General features: G+C 51.9%; 1 protein-coding gene across 2 annotated transcripts; it reads right to left on the minus strand.

Moving 5' to 3' along the window:
* Window positions 1–1004: 1004 nt before the first annotated feature.
* On the minus strand, window positions 1005–11126 carry ALDH2 (aldehyde dehydrogenase 2 family member). 2 transcript variants are annotated; one of them, XM_074159745.1, is made up of 13 exons: window positions 10935–11126; window positions 9677–9781; window positions 8285–8425; window positions 8061–8140; window positions 7729–7840; window positions 6720–6848; window positions 6100–6213; window positions 5617–5719; window positions 4719–4903; window positions 4195–4359; window positions 3725–3882; window positions 2871–2985; window positions 1005–1540 (listed from the first exon to the last, which is right to left on the minus strand). In XM_074159745.1, exons 1-13 carry the CDS (start codon window positions 11058–11060, stop codon window positions 1508–1510), a joined length of 1566 nt encoding a protein of 521 aa, XP_074015846.1. In that variant the 5' UTR covers window positions 11061–11126; the 3' UTR covers window positions 1005–1507. The 2 variants fall into 2 exon arrangements, with proteins under 2 accessions (XP_074015846.1, XP_074015847.1); XM_074159746.1 differs by lacking the exon at window positions 10935–11126 and adding an exon at window positions 10000–10692.
* Window positions 11127–13602: the final 2476 nt, after the last annotated feature.

Raw genomic sequence — 13602 nt, forward strand, 5'->3', positions numbered from 1 at the left:
AGAAGGTCAGCCCACATCCTCCACCTCCCCTCCGCGCCCACCGGGGAATTTTAGGAGCCTCCGCCACGGCGGTAGCGCGGTTTACAGGCGGCCGCCGCCAGCCCTAAAAACGCGACGCCTCCATCAAGGCCCCCACGGGGCCTTCGAGCTGGCGGGTGCCTTATGATGACGTAAAGACACTAGGGGGCGGGGCCGAGAGGTGCGTTCCGGCCCCGCCCCCTGCCGAGAACGCTGCGAGAGCGGGCGGGGCCACCCGAAGTATCGCGAGATCTCGGAGGAGCGAAGCATCGCGAGATTTCGTGGCGAGAGCGGCCGCCCGCCGGGCTGAGGGGAGGTGGCCGCCGGTGCCCGCTGAGGGGACGAGGGAGGGAGAAACCTGTCTCCGCCTTCGCTTTGTACCCTCCACGGGCTTGTCTCCCCCTCACAGGCGCCTGCCCTCCAGCGTAGGGCTCACTCTAACGATTACGGGGTAGAGGGGTCTCCCGCCGCAGCCTCAACACCCTCACTGAGGCACCGATCCCCCCGGCCCCGCGGCTCTATTGTTCTGGGACAGTCGGCTCTTGTGCTTGCTTTGCTGGGGACAGTTACCAGATGTAGGGCTGCCTTTAACGTTAAGGCCACCTTCCATTAACATCTCGCAGAAAGCCTGCAAAAACCTTAAAAACAGCTTGAGGCTGGGGGTAACTGATGGCGTGGAAGAAAATACAAATGTAGAATGATGGAACTGTCCTTTCGGATCACGGAGTCCAACCATCAGCCCAACGCTGACAAATCGCGTCACCCAGCACCACCTCCACCCGGCTTTTAAACACCTCCAGGGATGGCGGCTCCACCCCTGCCCTGGGCAGCCTCTTCCACTGCTTGGTGACCCTTGTGGTGTAGAAATTTTTCCCAATATCCATCCTGGACCTCTCCTGGTGCAACCTGAGGCCCTTTCCTCTTGTGTGGGCGCCTGAGCTCCTGCTCAGCTCACTGACACAAACCGCTCCATTGACGGCAGGGTTAACCTCACTAAGGCAAGAATGTTTATTGGGAATAGATACAAAGGGAGCAGCAGAGAACAAATTTATACCTCAGAGATTCACGCTGAGGGGTTGCTCTCAATTTGCCTACAGAAGGGGGATGTATGGCTTAGGTGTATAGGGCAAGGAGTATAGAACTAGCTGTGTAAGCCAACAAAAAGTTATTATAAAACCTCCTCCAGACCAGACAAGCATTTAAACAATTTCTTGGGAAAAAAAAAAAGCATTTTCATCAGGTAGAGATGCAACAAGAGTACACCCGTGTAATGCATTAGTACTCGACTGTATTTGGTATTTTAAAAAGATAAAGCCAAGTAATGATTTTTAACAAAAGCTCCTTCAGGTAACCTTCTAAAGAAACATTTCTTAACACAGAGTTACGTATTTTCCACCTAAGTTTTGTGTGTGTTAAGAAGAGGTTTCCTTGTTCTGTATCTCACGAAGCTGCATAGGTGTCTCCAAACACATGGAGAGGCTGCTGTCCTTTAGGAGTTTTTCTGTGGAATTTTGATTGTCACCTAGAAAAAAAAAGAAAAAAAAAAAAAGAAAGAAAGTCACAAGTTATTTTCCTGAAGATGGTGTTCAGGTATATTCACTTGAAGGCCAAGAGGCAACACCATCCTGCAGAAGAGAAACAGAAGCAGAGGACAGTCAGTGGCTGGGATCCCCTTGGTCTGGAGACCTGCCTGGAAGGCTCGAAGGGAGGGGGAAGCTCGAAGGCTGGGTCACAGCACCCCTCCAGAGATGCCACTGCCCTTTGAGAGGTGGGAGCGGGCACACTTGTTTGTGGAGCTCCTGTACCAGACCAGCCACTGCCGGTCACCAGCTGGAGGCCCTCAACCATTACGTGCTTTGCTGTATTGTAGCTCTGGGGCCATGGGCTAACCACCTCTGCCCAAGAGCTCCATCACCCTTTAGATATGGCAGCTCCAAGCAGACAGAGTGACAGCCCTTCTTCTTGTCTTACAGGAAATTACTCAGCCTGCGGCGCGGGGATTGCCTAACACCAGGAACCTTGGTCTGGCACGTAGCCTCAAGGGAGCAGCATCGAGTACTGTCACTGCTCAGGCTCCCCCTCTTGAGTGCCTGAAGTTCATCTGCCGGTTTGTACCTGCACAAGCTTCTACCCGTCAGGCACCCACCCCCAGCACAGGTTCTTCCTGTTCTCCACAAAATAAAATCACAGAGAAGTCCATACACTAGCCTGGAGCAGAGAAGGCTCTGAGGAAACCTTCCAACAGCCTTCCAGTACCTGAAGGGGTCTACAGAAGAGATGGGGAGGGACTTGTTATCAGGGAGTGTAGCAATAGGACGAGGGGTAATGGTTTTAAATTGAAAGAGGGGAGATTTAGATGAGATACTAGAAAGAAATTCTTTACTGTGAGGGTGGTGAGACCCTGGCCCAGGTTGCCCGGAGAAGCTGTGGCTGCCCCATCCCTGGAGGGGTTCAAGACCAGGCTGGACGGGGCTTTGAGCAACCTGGTCTGGTGGGAGGTGTCGGCGGAACTTGATGGTCTTTAAGGTCCCTTCCAAGCCAAACCATTCTATGATTCCATGATTCTTTATAGAGAGAAACAGCTGAAGAGCACCAAGCGGTGCAGGCAACTGCTAATCTATTTGGTCACATATCCTCATTTTCCTCAGCAGTATAAAGCAAGGACAGCTTTCTGTTCTAAATACAGTTACATGGAGTTGTGTTTATGGTTACTTCAGAAGCGCAGCTCCAACTTTGTTTCAAGCATTAGAAGGAAGAATTGCAGCTCTCAGGCCAGCCTATACCAACAGGCACAAACACAGTTTGGAGCTACGGCAGAGGGCTGGGAAGACCTTGGATACAGGAATACTCACATTCTTCACCTCCACGTATGCCTCCAGACCGTATTCTCCCAGCTCTCGCCCATTCCCAGAGGCTTTGTAGCCGCCAAACGGGGCTTGTGCGCCAAACACATCGTAGCAGTTTACCCTGAAATGGAAACCGAGAATTAAGCACCTGTAGAACTGCTTAATGGAAGAGCCCTTTCGCAGCAAAGGGACGGCTGAATTTCTAGGCAGGATTTCCCTATTTGTCAGTTCTCTCGGCCAAGAGAATTAATCAATACCAAAACCTTATCCTTATCAACCAGGAAACAGAACATCATGAAATCGGTTCACAACTCTCATTATCACAGGACCAAGCCTCCAGGCTGCCACCCACACCTCCTTCAGGGAACAGATACTAAAAGCACCTACTTGTTCACTCAGGATTATTAAAGAAAAAGAGAGTGAGATACTGGATCTCCAAAACCTCTTGTGCTGGAACAGTAAACTGGTGCTGAAGTACTGACTTTGGCATAGTCTTCAGCGCGGCCTCAGAATGCAGAGGAACATCACAGCAGCAGCCAAGACCGTAGGGACGTGCTGGGTGATCTAATCACTGCTGGCGTCCAGAGCCCTGCAGCAGCAGTCGCTGTCATTACCAGCTGCAGGACTGGATTTCTCTTCCCTGCCCATCCCATTCATTAATTCATAGTGGGAGCATGGGAAGCTTAATATACCTAAATTTTACCAGCATGACAACTGGAGGTCTGACATTCCATTCAGGGGAATACAAGTAAAATTGGATCCAAAGTAGAGACAGGCTAGCAAAGAGCAAACTCAACAAGAAACGGCAGCCCTTAAGGAAGCTTCCAGCCGTTTAGGGAGAAGGAAGGGCCAAGGCTCACCAGACTGTTCCGGCTCGCAGGCTCTGTGACACATAGTTTGCCTTGTCGAGATCCTTTGTAAAGACTGCTGCTGCTAGGCCATACTTGGAGTCATTTGCTCTCTCAATGACTTCCTCGATGGTTTTGAATTTCAGAATCTGCATGACTGGCCCAAATATCTGCAAAATCCAAACAGAGCAGGTGAAAATTGTGTAAATTGATCACGGGGGAGGCTGTGGTTGATGATGGAGTTATGTATTTATGCCAGAAGTCACACAGGACACCAAATTCAAAGTATCACTTCCTGTATTACAAAGTGCCCAGGATGTAACCTGGAGGGAAGTTTAATGCGGTAGAAACTTTCTAAGAAGCATCAAGTTTTGCAGTTCGTGAGCGTGCAGTGCTTGTGGACCTGTGGTTTTTTGCATCAGAAGGGGCAAAACGATGAAGCAGCGAGAAGCTGGCAGACAGAAAGGCGCTGCAGGTCTCACCTCCTCTCTGGCAATCGTCATGTTGTCCTGCACGTCGCCAAAGACAGTTGGCTGGATGAAGTAGCCTCTGTCCGCAGCGGGGTTGCCACCACACAGCAGTTTGGCTCCTTCACGCTTCCCAGTACTAATGTAACCAAGGATCTTCTTAAACTGCTCTTCATCGACCTAAGAGCCATGAGGGCAGAGAGATCAGTTTCACCTTGACTGGGAGTAAAAAAAAGATTCAACCACAACCTGCTGCGCATGTGACCATGCTCCAGCAATTCCCCATTTCATCAGGCTGCCAAGCCATCTTCAAAGGGAGAGGGTAACTTTTAAATGCCAGTGTCAAGTGGAGGTTTTGGAATAATCAGATCAGTTAATTAACTTCTCCCTCCTGCACGAGCAAGGAGATAATTGGCACAGTTCAAAGGAGATTAATCAAGAGACCAAAGGATACCTTTCATTCTAATCTCCTGATGCACAATGACTGAAGATTGGGACTATTTCATGAGATAACAATTCAGGACGTTTCCTGCTCTTACCTGAGGCCCCTGTTCCGTTTTAAAGTCAAACGGGTTTCCAACCACCCTGGCCTTGGCCTTCTCAACACTCCTCTCCACAAACTCATGATATATATCTTCCTGGACATACGTTCGGGATCCAGCACAGCAGCACTGCCCTTGGTTGAAGAAGAGGGCAAAGTGGGCTTGATCCACAGCCCAGTCCACTAAGATTGAGGAGAGGAGAGAAAACCAATAAGCAAACAAAACCAACCAGAGTCAGTGAGTGACTTCTTTTGAACAAGTATCATGCAGACTGCTGGAGTATCAGGGATACAAAGCCCTTTCAGTTGAGAGGCATCTTCCATGCTTTGGGAGAGCAGAAGTTACATACAGATTTAATTAGTGTGAGGGTGTATTAAAGCACCCCATACTGGAGACAAAAAAATCTAATCTGCGGCAGAGTTCTCATTCAAAATTATCAGGTATTAAGGACATTTTAGATCTAGAAGAATTTCCTTAGTTACTGCCACGTAAAAGCATGTGTGTTGGCTCAACAAGACCAAAAATGAGTCTATATACAAGAGGTGAGGGAACCAGAACTTCACAAGACTAGAAAAGAGCAGTACACTCTAAGAGAAAGAGATAGAAATGAAAACTAAAATGGGACCAAGACTGAGGGAAGATACCGAAACAATTCTCCTTTGTTGATAACTGAACTTCCCAGCCCTGAGAAAGAAGTGGGAGTGAAGAAGTGCTGATACACAAATACAGCAGCTACAGCTGGAGGCACGGAGACTTCACCGGGTGAGAACAGCCAGCTGCTGTCAGAGCTGGAGACTCACAGGACACGGGAGAGGTTTCCTTTCCCCTCCAGCTCTGCTTGCAGGAAGCCAACGTAAAAGGTACAGATCGAATAATTACGGTAGCGGGTGCTTACTGTCTGCATCAGACATGATTATATTGGGACTCTTTCCTCCGAGCTCCAGCGTCACCCTCTTTAGGTTACTCTCTGCTGCAGCCTTCTGGATCAGATGCCCAACCTGCATGGTGAGAAACACAGGTATTAGGAGTTAACTCCTACAAACAGCTGCACCTGGCAAGGTGGCTGGGTTTAGGTCTCAGTCAGCAGTTTAATAATAATCCCTTAATTGTAGGGCTTTCAGGGAACGACTGAAGTCTGCCTGGAGTTTCACCTCTAGTAAGAAGCAGCTCAAGGGAAACAACAGGAGGTATTCTAAAGAAGGCTCCTAAAAAGAGTCTTATGTAAAGTAAAAATAAGTATCACACCCTGAAGTCAGCTGTATTTTTAAAAACAAAGTGTAGAAGGTAAGGTACCTCCAGTACGTTATACAGAAAGGGTATTAGAGCAATGAGATATTCTCTATATCTCAAGGGCTTAAAAGTTAAAGTACTCCCTTACCTCCGTGGAGCCGGTGAAGGCCACTTTATCTACATCCATGTGGGAAGAGATGGCAGCCCCTGCAGTGGGCCCGTAGCCGGGGATGATGTTCACCACGCCTGGTGGGAATCCAGCCTGCCCGTTCACACCAGGAGAGAACAACGTTATTCCTTTTATGAATCAAGGATTTCACCTACCCTCATCTGTTAGTAATGCTTCAGGAGGCCTCCCATGAAGAACAGAGCCTTTTCTACTTCACTTTAATTTCCTAGGCCTTTAGTTTTAATGTTCAGTTTGCCAGGACAAGAACCAGGACAACTCCCTGCCCCACATCCTAAGCATAGTTTGAGCTTATATTAGCTTTCTAGTCGCCATGAAGTTTGTTATTTAACTGAATCTTAAAGAGTCCTTCCCCAATCAAGATTTATGTCCTCTGCATATCAATTTTTAAGGACAAGGTTTTTTTTCTTTTTGGCTAAATCGAATGCTAAGATCCCAAGACAATCCAGCCTTTCTTCAGATGACACAGCCCTTCTCTGTTCCTGTCACATGCCCTCCGCAGCTCACCAGTTTGGCTGTATCGCGCCGCGCTCCAGCAGCGACGGTGGGGCAGCAGAGGGAAGCCCAGCCTTTCCGCTCACCTCTTTGATCAGATTAGCCACGTAGAGAGCGCTCAGGGGAGTCTGCTCCGCCACCTTCATCACAACCACGTTCCCAGTAGCCAGGGCAGGCCCAAGTTTCCACGCTTGCATCAGCAGCGGGAAGTTCCACTGAAAAACAAGGAGGCTTTTGCTGGTCTGAACTTGAAAGTTTCTGATTAATCAGTAAGGAACCAGTGAGCTTCGTTGAAATCAGCTGCAGCACCTATGGAAGCCACCTTTGATCCTTCCCTCGCTGCTCTTCAACATTTGTCTCCTTTTCAAGCACTGCCTCCTGCTTGTCCGGGAAAACTGTGCTCTGAAGTGTGAGGTTTCTCAGTACCACTGCAAAACCCTAACTTACTGGTTTTTTAATTCATCTTTACTGTTAAACCCTCTTTTGAGGCGTTTTGAAAGAAAGCCTGTTTGCGATGCCAGGGCAGTGCAGACCGATGAGGCACTGACATTCAGTTCTTGCTCAATGCAAATATGAGAACCACGCAAATACAGCCTGCAGCAATCAGAATGCGGCTACTCCTATGGAGGGGTAACACTATCCATGGACCACTGTGCAAATCTGGCTTTGCTGTTGACAAACCACCTTGCTAGGCTTGCTACCAGTTACAGAAGTAAGATCGGGTACGTAAAGCTGAATTTTGCACACTAGTTCTCTATTTCCTTATCAAATAGAATTTTGGGGTTTGATGCTAGATAGTAATTTAAACCTAATTGTGGGTCTGAGCCAGATAACTCCTATAAAGGGGTTTAAATTTTTATTACATTTTTTTTAGCAGATAGAAAGTAAATCTTTCTCAGAGCTCAAGAAATCAACAGATAGTTCTCTACTGCCAGAGCAAAGTAACGGCCCTCCCAGCTGGTGCAAGCATAACATTCTCTACCACTGGAGGAAGCAGATGATAGCGACAGGTAATAATTTGCATTTTAAGACAGCACTTCTTGGTAACACTGACTTCTTGCAATGTTGCAGGAACTACTGATACATTTTACTTACTGGGATTATCTGTCCACAAACTCCCACTGGCTCATGTCTTGTGTAACAGAAGAAGTCTCCGTCTAACGGGATCGTTTTGCCGTGGAATTTATCCGACCAGCCTGCAAAGTATCTAGCAACAATAAAGTTTTGGTCACTGAATTGAAAATAACAAGTCTCTCGTCAAAAGGGAATAAGAGAGACTTCCTCTCGCTAAGAAGGACTTCCTCCTTCTTGCTTTCCTCCTCAGAGGCATCTGGTCTCTGCACGAGCAGAGGTTCAACTACCGCCAGCTGAGCACAAGCATGGAGTGTGAAGAGCTCCTGTGCTGTCACTGTAGCCTCCATACCTACCTGAGACATTTGACTACCATGTCCAGATCCACCAGGTAGGAGATGGAGTACGGTTTCCCGTTATCCAGAGTCTCCAGCGCCTGCAAAAGACAATGAGATTGCCTGAAGAGCGAGGTGGGGAAAACCGGGCAGATTTAGATTCATTACTCAGCTTGCAATTCGGGTCAGTTCTGCACATTGGCTTTTTCGCTTTCAGCTTCCCAAAACTACTCCCCCATCCTTACCGCCAGGTAAGCCCGGTCCCTCTCGATCAGGTCAGCAAGACGATTCAGCAGCTTCCCCCGATGAGAAGCATCCATCCTCCTCCAAGGCGAGCCCAGCTGGAAAGCTGCCTTGGCTGCCTTAACGGCCTTGTCCACATCTGCCTGCAGAGGAATCCGGGCAAGAGGGTGAGAAAGGAGTAAGCAGCGCCCCCCAGCTCTCTCAAAACTCAGCTGAAGCCCTCCCTGGTCTCCCAAGAGACAACAGCCTCCAGCCAGATGGCACAAGTGGCTGCTAGTGCTGCTTTTTTTTTTTGGGGGGGGGGGGGGACGGGGACGGACGGGGAGCGGGGCAAGAACTTGCTGGACTCGCCACAAGTTTCTCGCCCGGTCTGCATCCACGGGGAGGAGGGGGCAGAGGCGGCAGTGAAACAGATGGGTGCAACAGCCAGGCAGCCGCCACCTCCGCCTGTGCTTACGCTGTTATTTCAGCTCCTCGGAGCGCAAATATTGTCTAGTTATTTCCGCAATGTCATCTGCTGGGTTAATATTTGCATCCTAGAACAAGGCATGGAAAAAGCTCCAGAAACGTGCTTTTGACAATCTTTCGGGATTTGGTTTCACCACCACAGTCTAAAGGAGTTTTTTTCCACGATCAAATATCTCTAATCCGTCATTCTGTCCTGTCAGGGCATTAACTTGTTTCTAGTGGGTTCTCTGTTCTGGCTTGCTGTGATGGTCTCGCCAGGACAAGCCAGTCTGCCACGGACAAGCAAACAACAAAGGGTTTCCCTCACTCACCCCTCCCTTGGGGAATACAGACAAGTTTCCAGACTGTAGGAAGAACCCAAAATTGCTGGGAAACACCACCTCAGCTCCGCCACAGACTCCTAGGAGGGCCTTGCATAAGGCACGGGATGATTACGTGACCCTATTCCCCACCATCGCTCTCTCTTTTCCCTTTTTTAATTTCCTAGGGGTGGGGACAGTCTCCCACTGCATGTGTACAGCAGAAAGGGGCTCTCCAGGTGAATCCTGACCTTTTGTCTCCTCTGCTACCCTGACTCTGGGTCACACCATTAGCACAGCACCCACGGGACCGCAAAGGTGGCTGCCTTCATCCCCACCTGCTCCAGCAACCTCCACCCACGGCTGCTCCCCAGCCTCCCCACATCTACTCCTCTCCACCCTTTCCAGTCCCGGCTTGCCACCAGTAAGAGGCAAAGCCAGAGGGGTTTTGCTGAACGCAGTAGTCAAGGAAGGACACAAGCAGCACTCGACGTGGTATTTGTAGAGGTCAGACGCTTACTACCACAAACACAGGACTCGGTGAGAGATGAGTTAACGTCTTCCCCTGCGATCCCCGTGTACCCGCTCGTGTGGAAAACAAACCCATCTTGTCACGGGAACGCTTACCTTATCGCCCTCAGCAACCTGGCAGATGACTTCTCCCGTTGCTGGATTGATAGTCGGGAAAGTCTTCTTACTGACTGCATCGTGCCACTCGTTATTTATGAAAATCTGCAGCGAAAAAAAGCAAAGCAGCGTTAAGCCTTCGAGCCAGACCTACGCAAAATCGGTAAGAGCTTTAGTTATCTGACAGCATCTTAGCAGGGTGTTTAATTAAAAGAGACTCAACTTGTGCGGGCTCCAAAACCGCACCACTACGAAGGAGGTATTTTAGCCTAAAAGTAAGACAGCAACAGACACAGCCTCGAGTTAATAAGGAGAATTCACACCTCGGCAAACACCCCGTGAATTGGAAGCGGTTCCTGTCCCAGTAGGACCCCTCAAGCCCTGGAAGCCTGGCTGGAGCTGCGCAGGAACACCGGGAGGCTCGGGAGACTGAACGCCGGGAAAACGCTTCAGGCAGGGATGATACAGTTGATTTTGTAAACAGCACTAGAGCTTTTGGCAGCAACTTCCCTGATTAGCTGATTTTAGGATCCCCGTGAACCGTTCTGAAACCGAACCAGGCACAAACAGCAGCTTTTCACCAACTCGTTCTTTCTCAGTAAGGCTGAATTTGTGGGGTTTTTTTTCCAGCTCTGCGGCAAGAGAGCGTCAGTGCAAAGATCGTGGTGCTCGCCAAGGGCTTGCCGAACTCTCAGCCAAGGGCCAAGGGCCTTGTCACCGCCCCAGGTGGGGGCGGCTGGGGAGGGGAACCAAGGCTCGCCCCCCACCAGCACCTCGCCCTGGTGATGGGATGCTGTTTCCCCCAGGGCAGCGAGCAAGGAGCAAGGGTCTCATCTACGCAGAGACCAACCACCAAGCCAGGAACCTTCCCCTCCTTCGCACGGTCTTCTCCTTCGGCTGTTTGTGCCGATGGCTGCGGGGACAGGGATAAAACCCAGGACGCCCCCCTTCTGCCCCACACCAGCTGCACCAGCCCGGAGTTGCTTTTTTTTTTTTTCTTGTTTTTTTTTTTTCCCCAACAAGATTTCCTGAAACGCGAAGCTTTGGGCCCAAACCTCCGGCCGCTCCGGCGCCTGCCCCGCTCAGCGTTAAACCGGGGGTGTCCCCAGCCCGGCACCGGGGCTCGAACCCCAGCGCGGCCGAGCCGGGGTGCCACGTCCCCCCCGCTCCCCGTCCCGTCCCGTCCCAGCCCAGCTCGCCCCGGGGGAAGCCACCGCTGCCGCCCCCCGGCCGGCTCCGGTCCCCGCCGCGGCCCTACCTTGTTGCAGGCGATGTCGGGGCGCGGGTTGGGCGCCGGGATGGGGGAGGCGGCGGCCGAGAAGGGCGCACCGAGCCGGGCCGGGCCGCGGCAGAGCCGGGAAACGCTCACCGCCGCCCGCAACATGCTGCGCTGCGATGGGTCGGGCGGCGGGAGCGGCCCCCCCGCCTCCTCCGGGGCGGCCCCGCACCGCCCCCCGGCTCCGCCCGCCCGGGCTGGGCTGGGGTCTGTCCGCAGCGGCACGGCCCCGTTCGGCTCGGCTCAGCCCGGCACGGCTCCATGCGTGGAATCATTGAATAATTCGGGTCGGAAGGGACCTTAAAGACCATCCAGTTCCACCCCCCCCGCCCTGGGCAGGGACACCTCCCACCAGACCAGCTTGCTGAAAGCCCCGTCCAGCCTGGCTTTGAAGACTTCCAGGGATGGGGCAGCCACAGCTTCTCTGGGCAACCTGGGCCAGTGTTTTCGCCAACCTCACAGTGAAAGATTTCTTCTTGAAATCTAAATCTCCCTTCTTCCAGTTTGAAGCAATTACTCCTCATTCTGTCACTACATGCCCTTGTAAAAAGTTCCTCTCCAGCTTTCCTGTAGCCCCCTTCAGATAACTGGAAGGCCACCATGAGGTCTCCCCGGAGCCTTCACTTCTCCAGGCTGAACACCCTCAACTCTCAGCCTGTCTTCACATCAGAGGTGCTCCAGCCCTCAGAGCATCTTTGTAGCCTCCTCTGGACCTGCTCCAACAGGTCCATGTCCTTCTTGTGTTGAAGACTCCAAAGCTGCACACAGTACTCCAGGTGGGGTCTCACCACAGCAGAGCAGAGGGGCAGAATCACCTCCCTCGACCTGCCAGCCAGCCCAGCTCGGTTCAAATCACATTGGTGCTGCTTGGTTTGGTGCACCAGGGATGCCTCGTCGGTGTCCGGCACCGGCACTGACTGTCCCTGTCCCTGTCCGTGCCCAGGGAACTTTGTGCAGCACCAAGAAGGAGAAAGGCAGAGGGAAACCAGAAACATCTCTGTTGCGCTGGTTAGTTTTGAGGGGAAGGTGGCGTGATGAGGTAAACGGTTGGGGACCCCTGGTTACCTGGACATGCCACCGTCAGCGTGCGCACAGGAAGCAAAAAAAAGAAGCTAGTGCGTTTAGGGGAGGTGGAACGAAGCCAGCGAAGTGCTCTCACAACAGGGACGCTACTCGGTGCATGCAAATGAGAGGCTTTGGGAAATTGCTCCCAACTACGGCTAAAGGCCCTTTCTGCTCCTTCGCTTAAGATGCCTTGTGCAACTTCAGCGTCCCGGGGTGCAGATTCACGCGCAGGGAGCGGAGATGCTCTCAAGTTATCACTGCCATCACTAAGGGATCCACAGACTGAAAATACGAGGAGTTTTTAATCTCCGAAATAAACCTGTGGTAATTCCCCTGTATCTGCCAGCGCCTCTCTGGCTTCTTTGGTGAGGGATCTGCAAAGGGTAACAGGGGGTGGATGGCTCCGCTTTCTCAAAGGGAACAGAAAAATTGTAGAATATGTTAATTTAGAAATAGTTTAACCCACTGTCCTGGAAGACCCAGGTCACTGAAAGTCTTGGTGGTAGTTCCTGCATCTGCAGGTCTTCAGGCGTTTCACCCAGGAGGGGATTATCAGCCCTGTTTTGCAGGGAGGAACCTCGAAGGCCAGAGAGGCAAAGCGGCTGCCCAAGGTTATCCAGCAGGACTCAGATTAGGCCGCGGTCTTCCTAGATCAGCTGAAAGAAATCCTCTTGCGCTGGATCTCAGCCTCTCTCATCCTTGGCTGCCCATATCCCCTCAAGGGTGACCGATTCCCCCGTGGGTCCTGGGCAGCCCCCTATAGGAGGTGGCACTCGAGGACTGCTTGTTCCTACATGTTCTTCCTCCCACTGCAGACCTGCGTGTGTTAAACCACTTTTGGGAGATGCCAGAAAGACCTGTTTTACCCGTAGAGATGTGCCTGTGGGCGCTGAGCCTCTCCCAGAGGGACCAGGTCAGGCTGCGTGTCCACAGGGCACATCTCAGATCTGAGCTCCAACCAAGCCTGGCTCAGGGCTAAGCTCCCAGATGCTGTCCTCTGTGTCTTCTGCTGATAACCTGGATGGACAACTGACGACATTGGGCATTAGCCCTGCGTTCATGCTTTTGCTCCTCTTGAGCGGCACCCTTCCCTTCCCCGGGGCTCAGCAGACAAACCCAGCAGCACTAAAACCACATGAAATGGAGGGAACGCCATACGGCAGCCCCAGCTCTCGGCCTCGAGCTCTCAGCCCCGCAACAGCCGGCGGCGACTGAGCCTGCCTGAAAGACGAGACGGTGGGAGGCGCGAAGGCCGGATGCCTGCTCCGAAAACATCCCAAGTGCCGGAGCCAGGAAGATACAGGCTCCCTCCTTCTTCCACAGCAGAGCCAAGTGCCTGGGGTTGAGGCAGAATTTCACCCTGGAGCTTGTGAGAAACCAAAGCTCAGGTTACGAGGCTTCCCCACAGCCCTGTGGTCCTGGTGTTTGAGCAGCCAGCACGGCTGCCCCAGAGCTCCTCCGCAGCACCCCTTGTGTCCCTGAGAGCAGGGGTGTGGTGGTGACCCCGGGCAGGTGGATGTGGCCTTGTGCAAGGGGGCTGTGAGGCTGCGCCCACGCTGGAGAAGCTGGAGAATTCGAAGAAGCG

Source organism: Numenius arquata, chromosome 16, assembly GCF_964106895.1.
Source record: "Numenius arquata chromosome 16, bNumArq3.hap1.1, whole genome shotgun sequence".
NCBI classification, from domain to species: domain Eukaryota; kingdom Metazoa; phylum Chordata; class Aves; order Charadriiformes; family Scolopacidae; genus Numenius; species Numenius arquata.